Source organism: Antedon bifida, chromosome 1 (assembly GCF_963402885.1).
Source record: "Antedon bifida chromosome 1, ecAntBifi1.1, whole genome shotgun sequence".
Taxonomy (NCBI): Eukaryota; Metazoa; Echinodermata; class Crinoidea; order Comatulida; family Antedonidae; genus Antedon; species Antedon bifida.
The window spans coordinates 17,629,270-17,646,273 of NC_136226.1; the positions used below are offsets into that span (position 1 = coordinate 17,629,270).

Sequence of the window (17,004 nt, forward strand, 5' to 3'; positions counted from 1 at the left end):
TAGCCATTCCAATGGACAGACATAAACCAGAAACCAATGCTTCCTGTGGAGTAGAAAAGCATGGTCTTACATTATAAAACTCAATTTATTATTATTATCTTATTGCTAATTACATTAAAAAAAGATGAGAGATACAAAAATTAACAGAATCACTGACTCTATCATCTCAGGTTACACAAATAATAATAATTAAATATTTCAAAAACTGTATAACTATTTACAGAAATAAGTAGGAAAGGTACGACAAATTCGCTGTGTTGGTTTTTCATAAACTTAATTATCATTACAAACATCAGTAATAATGAGTTGACAGTAAAATAAATACCGTGATACAAAACAGTTCCTCCAGAATCCGGGACGATTCGGCCCTGAGACGATTCGGCCCAGGACGATTCGGCCCACTTTTAGTGCGACGATTCGGTCCACTTTTGGGACGAAACGTCTCACTTTAGACCAAATTCATATTCATTTTTGTTTGGGTTTATATCAAGTTTTCAAAGGTGTTTAAAAATCCGTAATTTATTGATATTGACAATGTTGATATAATATATCAAATAAATTACTTAAAAACGTAATTTTATATTCAATTTATTACTTCGAAAACTTTGTTTATTTCGTGCATTCGCCAAGCGGCCAACTTAGGCGTAACAACGTTCGCGTGACTAAAAAATGATCATTTTCGACAATGTTTTCAAAATGTTTGCTTTATTGCATCTTTATCCCTAGTAGTACTACCTCATAGTCTCTCTGAAAATAAAGTTTGGAGAAAAAGCTTATAAAATGCATATCAAAGCCGATAAATTTAAGTGTGCTGAATCGTCTCAGGGCCGAATCGTCCCGGGCCGAATAGTCCCGGGCCGAATCATCCCGCTACATACCTCCAATTAAAAATCGCTTTATTTCCGCTCCGTATGATTACCTGTGTTTTATCATTAGCTGCTCCATTTGGGCCCCAAAAGTTGGCCTTTAATTGGAGGGAGACATGTAGGCCTATTAAGAGGTAGAGCTAAAGTTTGCAGAAAGTATCAACAGAAATATACATATTGTTTTTATGTATACCGGATGGTTAATAAGATTCAATCAATACCAAATCAGAATTTTAAAATTAGGATTAAATCGATTATTGAACTGATGTCATAAAGAATTCTATACAGGGATTACACTGATCCCCACCAACTCCAATTATAATGAACTAAAATATACGTCACTAATTTGTTTGAGATATAATACTAATGAACATAATTTGGCTTGGTCACTTTGTTTTGGTATTTGTTTGCGATTAAACGTGTTTAAGGACATACATACTGTACACTCCTTTTGATATTATCACGTTAATCCGGTAAGTAATCTGTCAAAGATGTATGTGTACTTATATGATTAGCAAATAATAATTATTTTTTTATTTTAAGGATACCTCTAAAAAAAACAAACATTTGTATTGTTGTTAAAATAATATGTCATTTAATGTCACATTATAGTTATTCACTGATAATTAATATCGAAACAAATATATTATATTTACTTGAAAAAACCTTAACTTAATAAAGGTTTTGATAAATTTCAGTTTTATTAATGAAATCATTGTTTTTATTTATCTTTATCTTACATACTTCAGAGACAAAACATCTTTAATATTCATTTTGTTTTGGTGTTGTAACATAATAACATAACTAATAGGCTTACTAATGTTTGACACATTGAAATAAAAAGTAATACATTATCATCATTATTATTTTTTTTTTATTTTTTTTTTTAAACGAAAAGTGTAGACAGGAATTGAAAGGTAAAAACGAATTTGTAAAGTTTTTCAAAATTGGTACAACCTTGTTGCAAATAATTATAATTTTGTCTTAGATTGTACATATTACACAAAAATTACACAGTAATTTTAAAACATTTTTAAAGTAATTACCCAAAAAGTGAACGTTTATTTTATTAATGAACAACACGAATGAAAAAAGTACGTAATACATTGGTAAGATTTACTTATGTTGCATATTAAAAGAAGTAAATTATCTTGCTACTAATCAGATAAAATGTAGTTACATTATTGTTTGAGCAACTACTTGTTGAATATATGTGTCATAAAACGCGAAGCTACTGAACTTTCAACCCATCATTTGTTTTTTAATGAAAAAAAATGCCCATTGTCATTTTGGTTCTTATAGGGATAAATCTCCGAAAACAAAAATTTTCAAACTATAAACATGGATATCAGACTGACAGAAATTGTCTTTAAAAAACTGTTAATTAATACTTCTTATGGCAACATATATGTAAGTTAAACCTTACACCTAAAAAATAACAAAAACAAAGAGAAGGTTTTTAGCGTTAAACGGTCTCATTTTACGTTGATTGTTAATGCCATTTTTTCCACTAATTTAATGTTTCTTTCTTTATATCATAAACTATACATGTAATAACTTATATCTATACAGATTGTATCAAGGATAACTAAGCAATAAATGCAATATGACAAAACTTGTGTACTATATATAATTATATATTAGAAATATTTTTAATGAAATATAGAAGCATGAAATATTGTTTTCTTTTTTTTTAGTGCTAGTAAAAAATAAAGATGAAGCAGACAGTACTTGTACTCGCTATTGCATTTGCATGCATAGCAATAACCTATTCTTCACCTTCAGGTAATTTGATCAATTGTGGTAATACAAATGGTAAAGGTGTTGATAGTTTATATTGATAAAGGAAAGAACTACGTATTATATACAACCTAAATAATTTCCTTCATTTGAGTGGACAATATAGTAGACGATATAACGATGGCGGTGACGATGTAATTGACAATACTATAATGGTGACGATTTTGACGATACAATGATGGCGGCGACAATGTATGTGGCAATAATGGTGACGATTGTGACTATGCAATGATGATGATGGTGCTGATATAGGTGGCAATAATGGTGACGATCGTAAAGATATAATGATGGTGATGACAATGTATGTGGCAATAATGGTGACGATTGTAAAGATATAATGATGGTGGTGACAATATATGTGGCAATAATGGTGACGATCGTAAAGATATAATGATGGTGGTGACAATGTATGTGGCAATAATGGTGACGATTGTGACTATACAATGATGATGATGGTGCTGATATAGGTGGCAATAATGGTGACGATCGTAAAGATGTAATGATGGTGGTGACAATGTATGTGGCAATAATGGTGACGATCGTAAAGATATAACGATGGTGATGACAATGTATGTGGCAATAATGGTGACGATTGTGACTATACAATGATGATGATGATGGTGCTGATAGGTGTCAATAATGGTGACGATCGTAAAGATATAATGATGGTGATGACAAAGTATGTGGCAATAATGGTGACGATTGTGACTATACAATGATGATGATGGTGCTGATATGGGTGGCAATAATGGTGACGATCGTAAAGATATAATGATGGTGGTGACAATGTATGTGGCAATAATGGTGACGGTTATGACGATACAATTATAGTGGTGACGATGTGTGTGGCAATAATGGTGACGGTTATGACGATACAATTATAGTGGTGACGATGTATGTGGCAATAATGGTGACGGTTATGACGATACAATTATGGTGGTGACGATGTATGTGGCAATAATGTTGACGGTTATGACGATACAATTATAGTGGTGACGATGTATGTGGCAATAATGGTGACGGTTATGACGATACAATTATAGTGGTGACGATGTATGTGGCAATAATTGTGACGGTTATGACGATACAATTATAGTGGTGACGATGTATGTGGCAATAATGGTGACGGTTATGACGATACAATTATGGTGGTGACGATGTATGTGGCAATAATGATGACGGTTATGACGATACAATTATAGTGGTGACGATGTATGTGGCAATAATAGTGACGACTGTGACAATACAATAAGATGGGGTGAGCGATATAAGTGGCAATAATGGTGACGATTGTGAAGATTCAATGATGACTGTGGTGACAATGTGGGGGCAATAATGGTGACGATTGTGACGATACAATCTTAGTGGTGATATAGGTGGAAACAATGATGACAATTGTGACGATACAAAGATGATGGTTGGGTGACGATGTATGTGGAAATAATTTGAAGATTGTGATGATACAATGATAGTGGTGATATAGGTGGCAATAATGATGACGATTGTGACGATTCAATGATGATGGTTTTAGTGACGATGTAGGTGGCAATAATTGTGAAGATTGTGACGATGCAATGATGGTGGTGATATATCGTAGATCGTAAAAATATAATAATGGTGGTGACAATAAAAATATTTTTACGATACAATGATGGTGGTGATATAGGCGGCAATAATGGTGATGATTGTGACGATACAATGATGGTGGTGATATAGGCGACAATAATGGTGATGATTGTGACGATACAATGATGGTGGTGATATAGGCTGCAATAATGGTGACGATACAATTATGTCTGTGGTGATGAGGTAGGGTAATAATCGTGATGATTTGACAATACAATAATGACGATGATGTAGGTGGCAAAGATGATGACGAATATGACGATATATTATTATTGGTGTAATGATATTTACAATTGTGAAGATGCATAATTATTGTAATAATCGACCACATGATTGTGATGAACTAAACTGAAACTATGGTAAAAAACCAGAAATACTTAAAGTTGGAGAATGAAAGATAATAGCCATAAAATATTATTGTTTTAATTATGAGCCTGTTAATAATGTTGAAACAAAATGAACATTTTACGTTTAATTTATTTTCAGCAAAACGAGCAAAGCTAATGGCAGCATTAGGTAGGTAAAATGCATACAAAATTATAATATAATACCTATTTGTGTAATAGTAGTAGGTCATACGAAATTAACTACTAAAACAAAATTGCTGTCGATAATTTTATATTTGTAACTTTTTATTTAAATTTTGAAATTGATTTTAATATTTTAGTATAATAATTCCTTTCTACTGCAAATAATTATGTTAACATAAATGTATGTAACATGATTTGTACAAACACTACCGAACCGTAGAAAAGCTTGCCGAACTGAAATAAATAGAATTTAATATTTGAGTTAATTCTAATTTTGTTCTTCTACTTTATTTTCAGAAAATCAAGTCGATTTCCAAGGTATGCTATATCTCAAATATTATTATCTATTATGTATTTCATAGTATAGGCATAAAATTAGTAATTCGATTAGACTACTGTGTAATATTACCGTTCGCCTTTATTATATACAAACATTATGTTGGCGTTTGGTATAAGCCATGGTGTATCATAACGTATCGTATATGTATTTGATATATGGGATGGACGCATGCACGTTGTATAGTCCTAATAATGATAATTATACACCACGTGGTAATTAAAATTGACTTATCAGTCAATTTCTTGAAATTTCATATAACCATTTTACTTGTTGTTAGAGATACTTGTTGCTACAGTTAAAATTGATCCTTATGTCTATACGAAAAATAAATTTTTTTTTTTACATTTTCAGAAGAAAATGCTGTAGCTGAAGGAGGTAGGCTGCTACAGCATTAACTTATTCCAGTGTCAGTGGGGTCACGCTTTAAAAATCTTAAACTTCAGTCTACACAAGTGTATTTGGTTCTCGCAGTCTAGTCGTTTTGGACCATTTTTGCCACTTATATCCACCTTAAAACCAACTTGTAGTGGTAGCCGTTTTTAACAATTTGTCATTCATGTCAACCTAAGAACTAAATGGCAATCTAGCCTTTTTAACAATGTTGTCATCCGTGTCCACCTAAGGACTAACTCACAGTCTAGCCGTTTTTAACCATTTCGTCATCCCTATCCATCTAAATAAATATTGTCAATTTAACAATTTTTTAACCATTATGATTCAAAACACAATATTGTTTTAATTTTAGGAGATACTGCAGAGGTACCTGCTGCAGGTAAGAAACAGTAACAAAAACACAATGTAATTTCTAATAGTATTCATTCTATTTTGTGTACACTTGGGATAAACAAATTGTTTTATGTTTGAAGACCAGGCAGCGAAAGTAAAGTGTCCGATATTTTGTGTGGACCATCTTTTGGCTTTTTACAGTTCATTACAACTGATCCTGAAGCTTGGTTCTCACTTGAAAACTTGACCAATCAGAAGCAACAGTTCGGATGGCCAATCGCGTCGTGATTGGTCAAATTACTTACGTTCTAATCACGTCCTTACGTTGCGATCAAGCGAGAACCAAGCGTTAGGTTTGTGAATAAACGCACTCTTATTTTTGATTTGTCAGACAATAGTACAGCTACAAACAACGGTACAGCTGAAGCCGACGGCACAGCCGTGGAAGAAAGTGCAGGTGATGGTAAGTAAGAAACATAAGAAATTCATCATTTAACTTCATTCGTCGTTAATTTTGGCTATCGTCTATTGGCTTAATTTAATACACTAATCTCGAGTTGGAGAAACAAATTGGAATATCAATGATCGTTTATTAAACATTTATTTTGGATTCAGTGCTCCAATTAGGTATATTTACTATGTAAGTTTGTCTCTCTGTCTTTCTGCCAAGGCAATCTAGCAACAGAATGATGAGCCCGCCTTGCCAAGATAGGAATGTTACGGTTACAGCCGTTAATTTGTAGGCTGACCATACATTTAATTGTACTTATTCTTTTAAAAGTTCGAGTGTGTCAGATTTTTCTTACGAACATGAAGTTCTAAATAGTTATCTATTTCGTTTAATTGTTTTATGATAATATACACGATAGATCAGACTTAACAGTTTTAAGTTGACGATATTGTTTGTCTTCATTTTGACAATGTTGGAATTCATTAATACACAAACCATTATTGTAGATGGCCGGAAATGGTATTCTCGCACGTAAAAATCATGAAGTGCAATTGGCAAAACAATCGTAGCATAATTTTTTCCGACGGTAAACACACGCACACTAAAAGTTCTCCCGAACCATAAACAGTTCCTCTGGCTTGGGCCTGAATAACATAACATGTAACACCATTTGGGGTGGACCTGTTTCTAGAATGTTCATTGTAAAAGTTCCCACCGCCGCGGCGTTACATCAAACTTTGCCGTTTTTCAGTCAAGTTACACACTCTTTTGCAAACTACAGAAAACTAGCGTCTTTGTAGAACCAGCATGGTACAGGTACATCCACGTCCTAAAAGGGAATTCCCGACTTGTATATTAACAACGAATATGCGTTCCATTGCCCCATCGTCGATTCCTAAATGACGGTACAGTACGCTACTCGCCTCAATATAGGGGAAAACTGTATATTTAAAATGTAATCCTTGTTGTAGATTCTCCAAAACTGAGAACATTTCACATCTAGATCAGTGTATAATTGATAACAAGTTTCAGCATCGGAAACAATTTCGCAACCCACCATTTTTTTCCCCACCCAAACATTGGGTCGCGACCCATATGTTGCGGAACGGCGGTGTAGACTAACTTAAATGTTTTATTTCCCTAACTAATGAATTCTCACCGCATTACTTCATTGATTAATTTAAATTGGGTTGTGTTTTGAAGAAACAAGATAAGTATATATGTACATTATTCTCCGGTTTCTCTTATAACCAAACATTTGAGTAAGCCAATTGGCCAATCAGTCAAACGTAGGGCGTGGAACTGTCGCAACCACAGTTGAGATTGCCTTGGTTGCAATGGTCATAAATAACGGGATTTTATCCCACTCTATATTATTCAAACGTGTTTTTGCCAAACTAATTTATTGACCGTGATATCATACTGACCAATAGAATGACGGACTGATCAAGATAAATGTCATTTCTTGACACTAACAGAATTAAATTTAATGTTATTTTTATTTTCAGCCAATCAAGTCAACTTCCAAGGTACGATATTTGTCTGCATATTATTCCAAAACAGTATTATGTATTTTATTATAGGCTAATAAATATACGATAATAATTAAATTATTTTAATATAAATATTTGTAATTGGTGCTACAGGAATTGTTCTCCTTTTTTTGTTATTGTTGTGGAAAGATAATTTTAGTTTTTAATAAGAGATATCAAATATAATACTATTTTGTTTATAATTAATAATTTATAATTGATGTTGATTTTGCATCCATTGTATTAATTTCTTTTTGAATGTATACTATGAATATTGAATAAAAAAATAGTAAATACTGTGTTACGAAACATAAATTGCAATACAAAAAACGCCTAAAAAACGAATTAACTTTAGTGTATTCTACCTAAAAACGAACTCTCCGTCTCTATTAGTCCTTTCTGATTATTTATTTGAGTCATTCCTATCCACCCAAAAACGAACACGTTTTTAGCCGTTTGTTATCTTATCTTATTATAATTGATCATCTTGCTTTAATTGCTGGTATGCCTACATTTCTTACATTATGAATGCCTATATGAAAAAAAGAGACTTGTTTTAATTTCAGACGATGGCGCAGTTGTAGACGCTGGAGATGGTGCAGCAGGTAAGTGAGAACAAATACAATTTTTAAATTACTTAGCCATGTTTGAATTTAGTTGGATACAATTTAGTTTGGCTACTCGTGAGATGGACGAATGGGGCATTGTTTAAAGGATCACGAGGTCCATGGATAATAGTGCATTAACATGACGTATGTTTCAGTTTCTAATGAACCATTATTGTGTGTTGACAAGCTCTGTCTACACTATCAAACTAGTTTGGCAAAAAATGTGTGATGTGCCTAAATATGGTAGTGATATGACATCATCATGTCCATATAGGGCACATCACATTTTTTGTCACATAAAATGTGATTATTTTAGAGTTTTAGAGTTCTTTCATTCATCATTATAACACTATTACTTTCATTTTTCAGCAGGAAATGGTACAGTAGTTGCAGATAGTGCAGGTAGGCCTAATACCCATTTCATGCAACATAAATTTAAACTTGTTACGACTTGTAACATATTTTGATCCCTGACTTATTCGCATCCTCGAACCTTGTGAAATCTCCTATAAGTGTTGTTCATATTATGGGGAAAATAATGCACGGCGTGTAATAAGAAACAAGCCAATCAAATCATACACTTAGGCTTGTTATAATGCACCCTAATGTAAGGTAAAGTTCTCTGAAACAAAAAACATACATTGGATACTATTAAATTTGAATAATCCATAGATAAACAGTACATTAACATGACGTATGTGTTCTAATTTCATGTTTTTAAATTTTCATTTGATTCATCGTTGTAAATTATCCTTATGTGTGATTAAAAACACTGTTACTTTTTACTTTTCAGCTGGAAACAGTACAGCTGTAGATGGTAAGTAACATTACATACAACCATTAAAACAATTAAAACCGTGTTCATTTATTCGATTCTTAGTGCTGTATCTCAACATACAGTACAATGTAAAAATAACGAATGTTTATGAGTGTTATGGTACAATAAAAACATGCGGTAAAAGATAAAATTCCATTTTTAAGAGCGACATCCGAGTGAAATGGAATTCTCATAACCCGGATAAAAATAGTCACAGATGATTGAAAATGCTCTATATTGATACATTAATTAGGGTGACTAATGAATATTATTCTATACCAAATAGGGTGAAGAATATTTAGAACTTATCTAAATTAATTAGAAACTACAGTATTTTAGCTTTCAAATTCAACAATATAAGATAATAGGTTATTTTCTGTCTGTATTATTCAGTTTGTATCAGTGTACATTTATATATTATTATAATTGTTATTATTAGGAGACGCAGCACCAGCAGTTGCACCAGCAGAAGAACCAGCACCAGCAGGTATGTTCCTGACGGTTGTTATTTCAAACAAATAAACATTTTTTATTTTTAAAATAGTGTATTATATATTATTATACACTTTCGAGGTAAAAAAACATAAACATTTTGTAAAAGTCGGTACTTAAAATAGTACCGACAACACCATTAGACCTAGTTATAAAAAACTTCATTTTTAGTAACTTACTGTTATGTTTAATTCGAATTCTGTATTTGTTAACTTAGAATAATTTGACAACGATGTTTATAAATTTAATTTATTTAACTGGGGGAGGGAGGAATGGTTCCACATGGATTGATTTGCAGATTAATAAAAAGTAAGACCAAGTTTAATCCATTCATTTCATTCATCTTTTTACTTTGGAATACCATGATCACATAATACAGTATATCCATAGCCAAAAAAATCTTAACCCAAGAAAGCATTGTACAGATAAAAAAAAGTTAAGGTTGTAACATTTTACAATGAATATAATTATTCTGAAAAGTAGGCGCCTGTTGTGATTTGTATTTATTTATTTACTTACTAATGTTTGTTTTAAAAGTAAATGTATTTATTTGAAACAATTTGTATGTTTTACTTTAACACAATATGTTGCCTGTAGGCCTATCATCCCTTCATCTACTTGCCTTCACTAGCTCATCATCTAATCAATCTATTCATTATTCATTTTACATTTTTCTATCTTTGAAAAGACATGAATTTATTTAATTTCATTAATATTATTGTTTTCTTTATTTTTTTCTACAGTATAATTTCTACAAATTCCATACTGTGGGAACGCATCAAGAATACTGCGTCTGATGTCATCCTGCTAATATAAAACAACTATCATCTCTATTATAAAGTAAAATGATATAGTAACATTCCCATTTTTCGACAGTAATTGTGATTATTTTGATTGGGAACCTATCACTTTCTGGTGCTGTGAATTCATTCTTTATATTCTAAAGATTATTTACAATATGTTATATTGGTTTAGGTTATTAAATGTCTGGTGTAACTAATGGGGAAATAGATAGGATTAAGACCGATACATTAATCAAAGTATAAACTTGAAAAAATCTATAATCATTAAAGATTTGCTAAAAGGTTGAACTTAATACAAATTTCTTTTCATGATTTAAATAGGTATGTTTGTTTACAAAAGTATTCCCGTAAGATAAATAAAATACTAAATTGTATTTATTTAAAATTTATACTCAGGTGTCCTAAATTTAAATAGCTTTTTAAATTGACAGTGGATATTTATTAAAATAATTAAACAGGGAAGAGTAAGATTACATTTTCTCACTCATCCCTGAATTAATTAACTAATTCTTTGAAGTTAAACCAGGGAAGACAATGTAGAAGGAATGATGGTACTGTACAATATGATCACGTTTACATCTAGATTAAGCAGGCAAAAAGTGTACAGAAAGTATAGTTATTTTTTAGTACATGTTTGCACAACCACATTCAAAATGTGTACACTGCCTTCTCACGTGTTTCAACCAATAGTTTAACTTTTAAAGAATATTGCAATTTGTTGTCAATTTATTAGTGCCGTATTTATTTAAATTTAGGTTTCTATTCTAACATAATGCGTATAGGTAAAATACGTAAAGTATAATTTATTATAATAATATTGAAATGTTGATATTATATTGCATTAAACATGTTATTATTGTTGGTTCCTATGTTAATATTACATTAAGGTATTATATGTAATGATAAATAATATATGATTATACATTATAATAATTATAGTTTATATATTATTAAAATTTAGTATTTAAAATATACTATTTAATACAATTACTGTACTTTACAATAATTATACAGAATTTGTATTAAAATAAAGACATTATGTAATATTAAAATGTATTACAAAACAATATTATTAATATTACTGTAAAATGTCGTGTAGGCAAAAGTTACAGTATAAAATGCTACAAAATATAATAGTATTACAGTATAATATGCAATTGTTCAACTATACTATAATATTATTTATATTGTAGTAAATAATAATAAAACAAGAAATAATTGCGATGGAAGACTATCTTTAGTGTTAGACTCTCGTTATAGTTTGTCTGAGCTTATAAGACATCGAAATAACCACATGTTACAGTAATATTACTGATAGATATATTGCAAACTTATTACCAACGAACTGTATAACTATACTTCTTAGCTAAATGGTAAACAATTCATCAATAAGGTTATCGAAAGGAAACAATAAACAAAGCTTACCTTGTCTTCTGCACATTCTTGTCGTTTTGACTTGTTTATTTGTAATGCGTTGTGGTATTCGAATTATTTCACGATGTGATTGGTTAGAAATGTTTTTTAAAAAATACCGTTTCGCGGTCTTGTTTAGGCCTACTTCCTTCATTCAAAACATCCTTAAAACATCTGCTGTTAAATAAGGCGGTACACTTCTTTATCAAATTACGTATTTGGTTCATAGAAGTGATTGACAATACTGGTTCTATGTTTGGTTGAGATTATTGTGCTACTGACTGCAGTCACATACTGTAACTGTATGTCAAAGTTAACCGAATAGACTTGTATAGTTAGCATTCGCATAAAGCTGTTGGCCTACCTATAATTTTACTTTTTACTCGGGGTACCCGAGTCTAGGACTTACTCATTTTCTCCATCTGGACACTATTGAGTAAAAAGTGCGATTTTTAAAGTACTACTCCTCTCTTATTAGTTGTAGTATTGAGCTGGGATTTGGCATGAATGTACTACAGGGACATGTCCTCAAATCTATAGAGCCGGATTTTTAAATTTTAAACCGGATGCAGCCATATGACGTCTCAAAGATGGTACCATATAGCCGTATTTGGTAGGTTACAGTACACCAGTCCACGCGCTTCTAGTTCAACATCAAGAGGAACGTTCAACCGTAGTAAGAAGTCTTATGAAACCCACGACCACATGAACAACCGACCTAAGCAACGAGCCCATCACAACCACAAAGGCCACGCGCGTCTAAGAACATTTGAGTGTTTAAAATGTGGATTAACAAATCATCAAACCAGAGACTGTTTTTATACTCATCCAATTCGATGTGCTATTTGTGGTGAGTATGGACACAAAGCATACCTTTGTCGTACACAAGATCACAAACACGTCCACTTCAACAATCGTGAAGCATAGGACAACGGCAGCAGCAATGTAAGCACTAACAATAAATTCACTGTCCTATTAGACGAAGCAGAACATTTAGAGAACAATGACAATTATTTCCCTACAAATACTACATCAGCATCTACGACTGGAAGCATTTTTAAACGTCACAGACGTGGTCATGGTAAAAGAAACAAGAATAAGACTGGTAAGAATATTACAAATCATGGCAAATGTCTTTTAAATATTGGTTTCAACAATGTAAATCGATTACGCTCTAAAGTTCCAGAAATTTTAAGATTAATGAATTCGGAAAATATACACATATTTGGAGTTGTAGAAACTTTTTTAAAAGGTGAATTAACTGATGATATTAATGGGTTCCAATGGATAGGTAAAAACAGAAGTTCAAAGGGGGGTGGTGGAATTGGTGTATTTATATCAAAAAATGTTAAGATTATTGATGACAATGTTTTGAACTCGCGAGATGATACATATGAAAGATTATGGTTCAAAATCTCTCCTGGTGAAAATCAAATTTATATAGCCGTTGCATATTTTCCTGTTGAGGGAGTAGATAATGATTTATGTGATGAATTATATAACCAATTGCTTTCTGATATAATTTGTATCGAGAATGATCATGGGGACACCGATCCCCAAATCATAATAATGTCTGATATGAATGCTAGGATAGGTAAAGAAATCCCTTATGGCGATCCAGTTCTAAACTCAAATGGCGAGCGTCTTTTAAATTTTCGTAACGACACATGTTTAAATATTCTTAATTGTACTCGGAAGTGTGTAGGTAAATTCACATGGTTTAGAAACAATTTCCAAAGTACTATCGATTATATGCTTTGTTCTGATAATTTAGTTGATTCGGTTCAAGAATTTTTAATTGATGAAGATCGAATAATGGGTCTGGGGAGTGACCATAATGTTTTATTATTAAAATTATCTGTAAAAGGTGTTGGTAAAGTATACGTTAATCGTAATACCAGATATAGCTGGGACTTTAAACAAGGGCAAGATTTTGAATTATTTCATGGTAAAATAGACGAAAAGTTTAAAGATTGGAATGCCGATTCATACCATGATGTTGACATGCTTTGGGAATCATGGAAACAAAATTTAATTGAAGCGGCTCGCAAAGGAATTGGTGTACACTTACACTTACACTTACACTTAATGTTTGATGGAAATAGTTTAGGCTAGTGCCTATTAGATTCCATTTCTAGCCGAAAATAGTTGTCATAGCCTCTTCAGATGTTCACTGAAGAGGCTTGTATTACATATTTAGGCAGAGAATTCCAGTGATGTATGACTCTGATGGTAAAAAAGTTGACCCTGCACATAAGATTTCCTCTAAGTTTTGGACGATATAGTTTTAAGCTGTGTCCCCTGGTTCTGATGTTGTGAGACAATTTAAATAAATCTTTTGGGTCAATATCCTCAAAGCCTTTCAAAATTTTGAAAGCTTCAATCAAATCTCCTCGTAGTCTTCTTGTCTCTAATGGTTGAAGATCAAGATATTCTAACCTTTTATCATATGGTAGATCACTTATTGACTTAACCATCTTTGTAGCTCTTCTCTGCACCTTCTCCAAGATTTCTTTGTCTTTGTTATAGTAAGGAGACCAGGACTGTATACAGTATTCCATATGTGGACGGATGTATGCCTTGTACATGACCTGAAAACTTTCTTTGTCAATATTTTTGAATGTTCTTTTGACAGTTCTCATACTATTCGTCGCTCTAGCTGCTGCTGCAGCACACTGTCGGCTTGGCTTGCAGTCGCTAGTGAAGATAACACCAAGGTCTTTTTCTTCGTTTACTGCCAATAACGTTTCCCCATTTAGACAATATTCTGATTTCTCTGTCTTTCTGCCAACATGGAGCACTTCGCATTTCTTGGTATTGAATTTTAGTAGCCAGTCTTCTGACCATTCCTGAGCCCTATCAAGATCAATTTGAAGTTTTCTTGAATCCGATTTTTCTTTGATGGTCTTTATAATCTTTGCATCATCTGCAAACATGTTAAAGTCTGCGCTGATAATTTTATCTGGAAGATCGTTTATGAAGAGGATGAATAGGATTGGGCCAAGGACTGATCCTTGTGGGACTCCACTCACTACATCTACCGGCTTGGATGTTGTATTTCTTACAATTACTTTCTGTGTTCTTCCTGCCAGAAACTCAGCTATCCAATTTATAGTCTTACCAGATATTCCATAGCCTATCAGCTTGTGAATTAGTCTTCGATGTGGAACGCTATCGAACGCCTTCATATAATCAAGGTATACGATATCCACATCTTCACCACTATCTAGAGCTTCAGTGACTGTTTCGAATGTTTGTAGCAAATTTGTAAGACAAGACCTACCACTTAGGAATCCATGTTGACACCTAGACAGCATTCTACTTCCTTTAACAAAGCCAAGCACATTGTCTTTGATGATTGATTCAAAAACTTTACATGGTATTGATGTTAGGCTGATGGGCCGATAATTTTCAGCTTTCTTCTTGGATCCTTTCTTGAAAATTGGTGTGACATTTGCAGTCTTCCAATCTTTTGGTAATTTACCTGTCTCAAGTGAGAGCTTGAAAATGATAGTAAGTGGATGAGCTAGAGAACTGGCACATTGGTTCAGAACCATAGGATGGACACCATCTGGACCAGGAGCTTTGTTTGGTTGCTGTTGATTTAATTTCTTCTGAACATCTTCTTCCGAAAATACAATATTTTCAAGAATGTTGTCGCTGTTTCTGCTATCAAACTGGGGTAGGTCACCATCTGGTTCATGGGTATATACAGATTGAAAAAATTTGCTCAACATTTCAACTGCTTCCTGGTCACTTTCGGTCAAACTTCCATCTTCCTTTACAAGATTAGTTATACCTTCTTTTACTTTTTGTTGTTCCCTAATGTACTTGTACACTGGCTTAGGATTTTTCTTAAAGTTCTTCATTAACTTTTGCTCATGTTCTATACGTGCCTTTCTCACGTTTGCACTTGCGACATTCCTCTGTTTCTTGTACTCAAGGTAGTCCTTGTACTGGTTTGTCTGTCTGTACTTTTTGTATAATTTGTGTTTCTTCTTTATACTCTTCTTTATTCTAGCTTTCAGCCATACAGGTTTCATGTTCTTTCTCATTGACCTCTTAGGTATATATTTTTCAGTTTCTTCGTTGTAGATTTCCATAAATGTTTCCCATGCCTGGTTACAACTTTTAGCATCAAGCAGAGCATCCCAATTTAATTTCCCAAATGAATCATTTAGTTTCTCATAATCACCTTTTGCGTAATTCTTTTGTTTTTTCTCATCACTTCCAATAGGATTTCTTGAACAGGTATACTCAAAAAACAATACATCATGATCACTTTTCCCAAGTGGGCTACAATGTTGTATCTCTTCAATTGCACTTTCATCATTTGTCAATACCAGGTCAAGCATTGATGGCCTTTGTCCTTCTTTGTGTCTTGTCATCTCAATTACATGCTGATGTAAAAATAAGTCTTGGCTTGTTTCGTAGAAACTCTCAGCATCATCTCCCTTTATGCCTTCAGCTTCCACTCTATATTCCTCCCACTTGATCTGGGGATAATTAAAGTCTCCCATTAACAGTCTATGAGTTACATTCTGCTTCATGGATTCCTCGATTAGTATATTGAGGGCTCTGTTGTTTTGTCTTGAGCTACTGACACAGCTTCGGTAACATACTCCAACCAATAGTGTTTCATATAATGTTAACTTGATTTTGCACCAAATACTTTCGTTGAACTGATTCTCATTTAGCACATAGCACGGAGTGGCCTGCAAGGATTTGTGACAGAGCAACATTACTCCTCCTGCTGAGGTTTCGCCATCATGATCCCTTCGGAAAAGGTCGTAATCAGGAATAGAAAGTATACCGTCTGTTACTGTTTGCTTGCCCCACGTTTCAGTAATTCCAATAATGTGTGGCTTGTAGAGTTCAATATCCATTTTGAGTTCATCCATCTTTTTTACAATACTTTGTGCATTTGTGTAATAAACATTTAAAGACTCTCTATTTACAATATTTACATTTTCTATAGCTTCTGCATGTTTTCTAACGTC

At 32.8% G+C, this 17,004-nt stretch overlaps 2 protein-coding genes across 3 annotated transcripts; one reads left to right on the forward strand and one right to left on the reverse strand.

Annotated features, from left to right (window-relative positions):
* Window positions 1-1,264: 1,264 nt before the first annotated feature.
* On the forward strand, window positions 1,265-12,026 carry LOC144845161 (uncharacterized). 2 transcript variants are annotated; one of them, XM_078702317.1, is made up of 13 exons: window positions 1,265-1,339; window positions 2,564-2,651; window positions 4,779-4,808; window positions 5,120-5,140; window positions 5,514-5,537; window positions 5,908-5,934; window positions 6,280-6,351; window positions 7,848-7,868; window positions 8,438-8,476; window positions 8,849-8,881; window positions 9,273-9,296; window positions 9,736-9,783; window positions 10,532-12,026. In XM_078702317.1, exons 2-13 carry the CDS (start codon window positions 2,582-2,584, stop codon window positions 10,534-10,536), a joined length of 414 nt encoding a protein of 137 aa, XP_078558443.1. In that variant the 5' UTR covers window positions 1,265-1,339; window positions 2,564-2,581; the 3' UTR covers window positions 10,537-12,026. The 2 variants fall into 2 exon arrangements, with proteins under 2 accessions (XP_078558443.1, XP_078558447.1); XM_078702321.1 differs by having other exon boundaries at window positions 8,852-8,881.
* Window positions 12,027-14,166: 2,140 nt separating this feature from the next.
* On the reverse strand, window positions 14,167-16,905 carry LOC144835100 (uncharacterized). Its single transcript, XM_078690142.1, has one exon. It carries the CDS (start codon window positions 16,903-16,905, stop codon window positions 14,167-14,169), a length of 2,739 nt encoding a protein of 912 aa, XP_078546268.1.
* Between the last annotated feature and the right edge of the window lie 99 nt (window positions 16,906-17,004).

Coding starts and splice junctions, on each gene's coding strand:
- LOC144845161 (XM_078702317.1), top strand. CDS start 2,582: ATGAAGCAGACAGTACTTGTACTCGCTATTGCATTTGCATGCATAGCA. Junction 4,809..5,119: donor AAAGCTAATGGCAGCATTAG/GTAGGTAAAATG, acceptor CTTTATTTTCAG/AAAATCAAGTCGATTTCCAA. Junction 9,297..9,735: donor AAACAGTACAGCTGTAGATG/GTAAGTAACATT, acceptor TGTTATTATTAG/GAGACGCAGCACCAGCAGTT.
- LOC144835100 (XM_078690142.1), bottom strand. CDS start 16,905: ATGGATGAACTCAAAATGGATATTGAACTCTACAAGCCACACATTATT.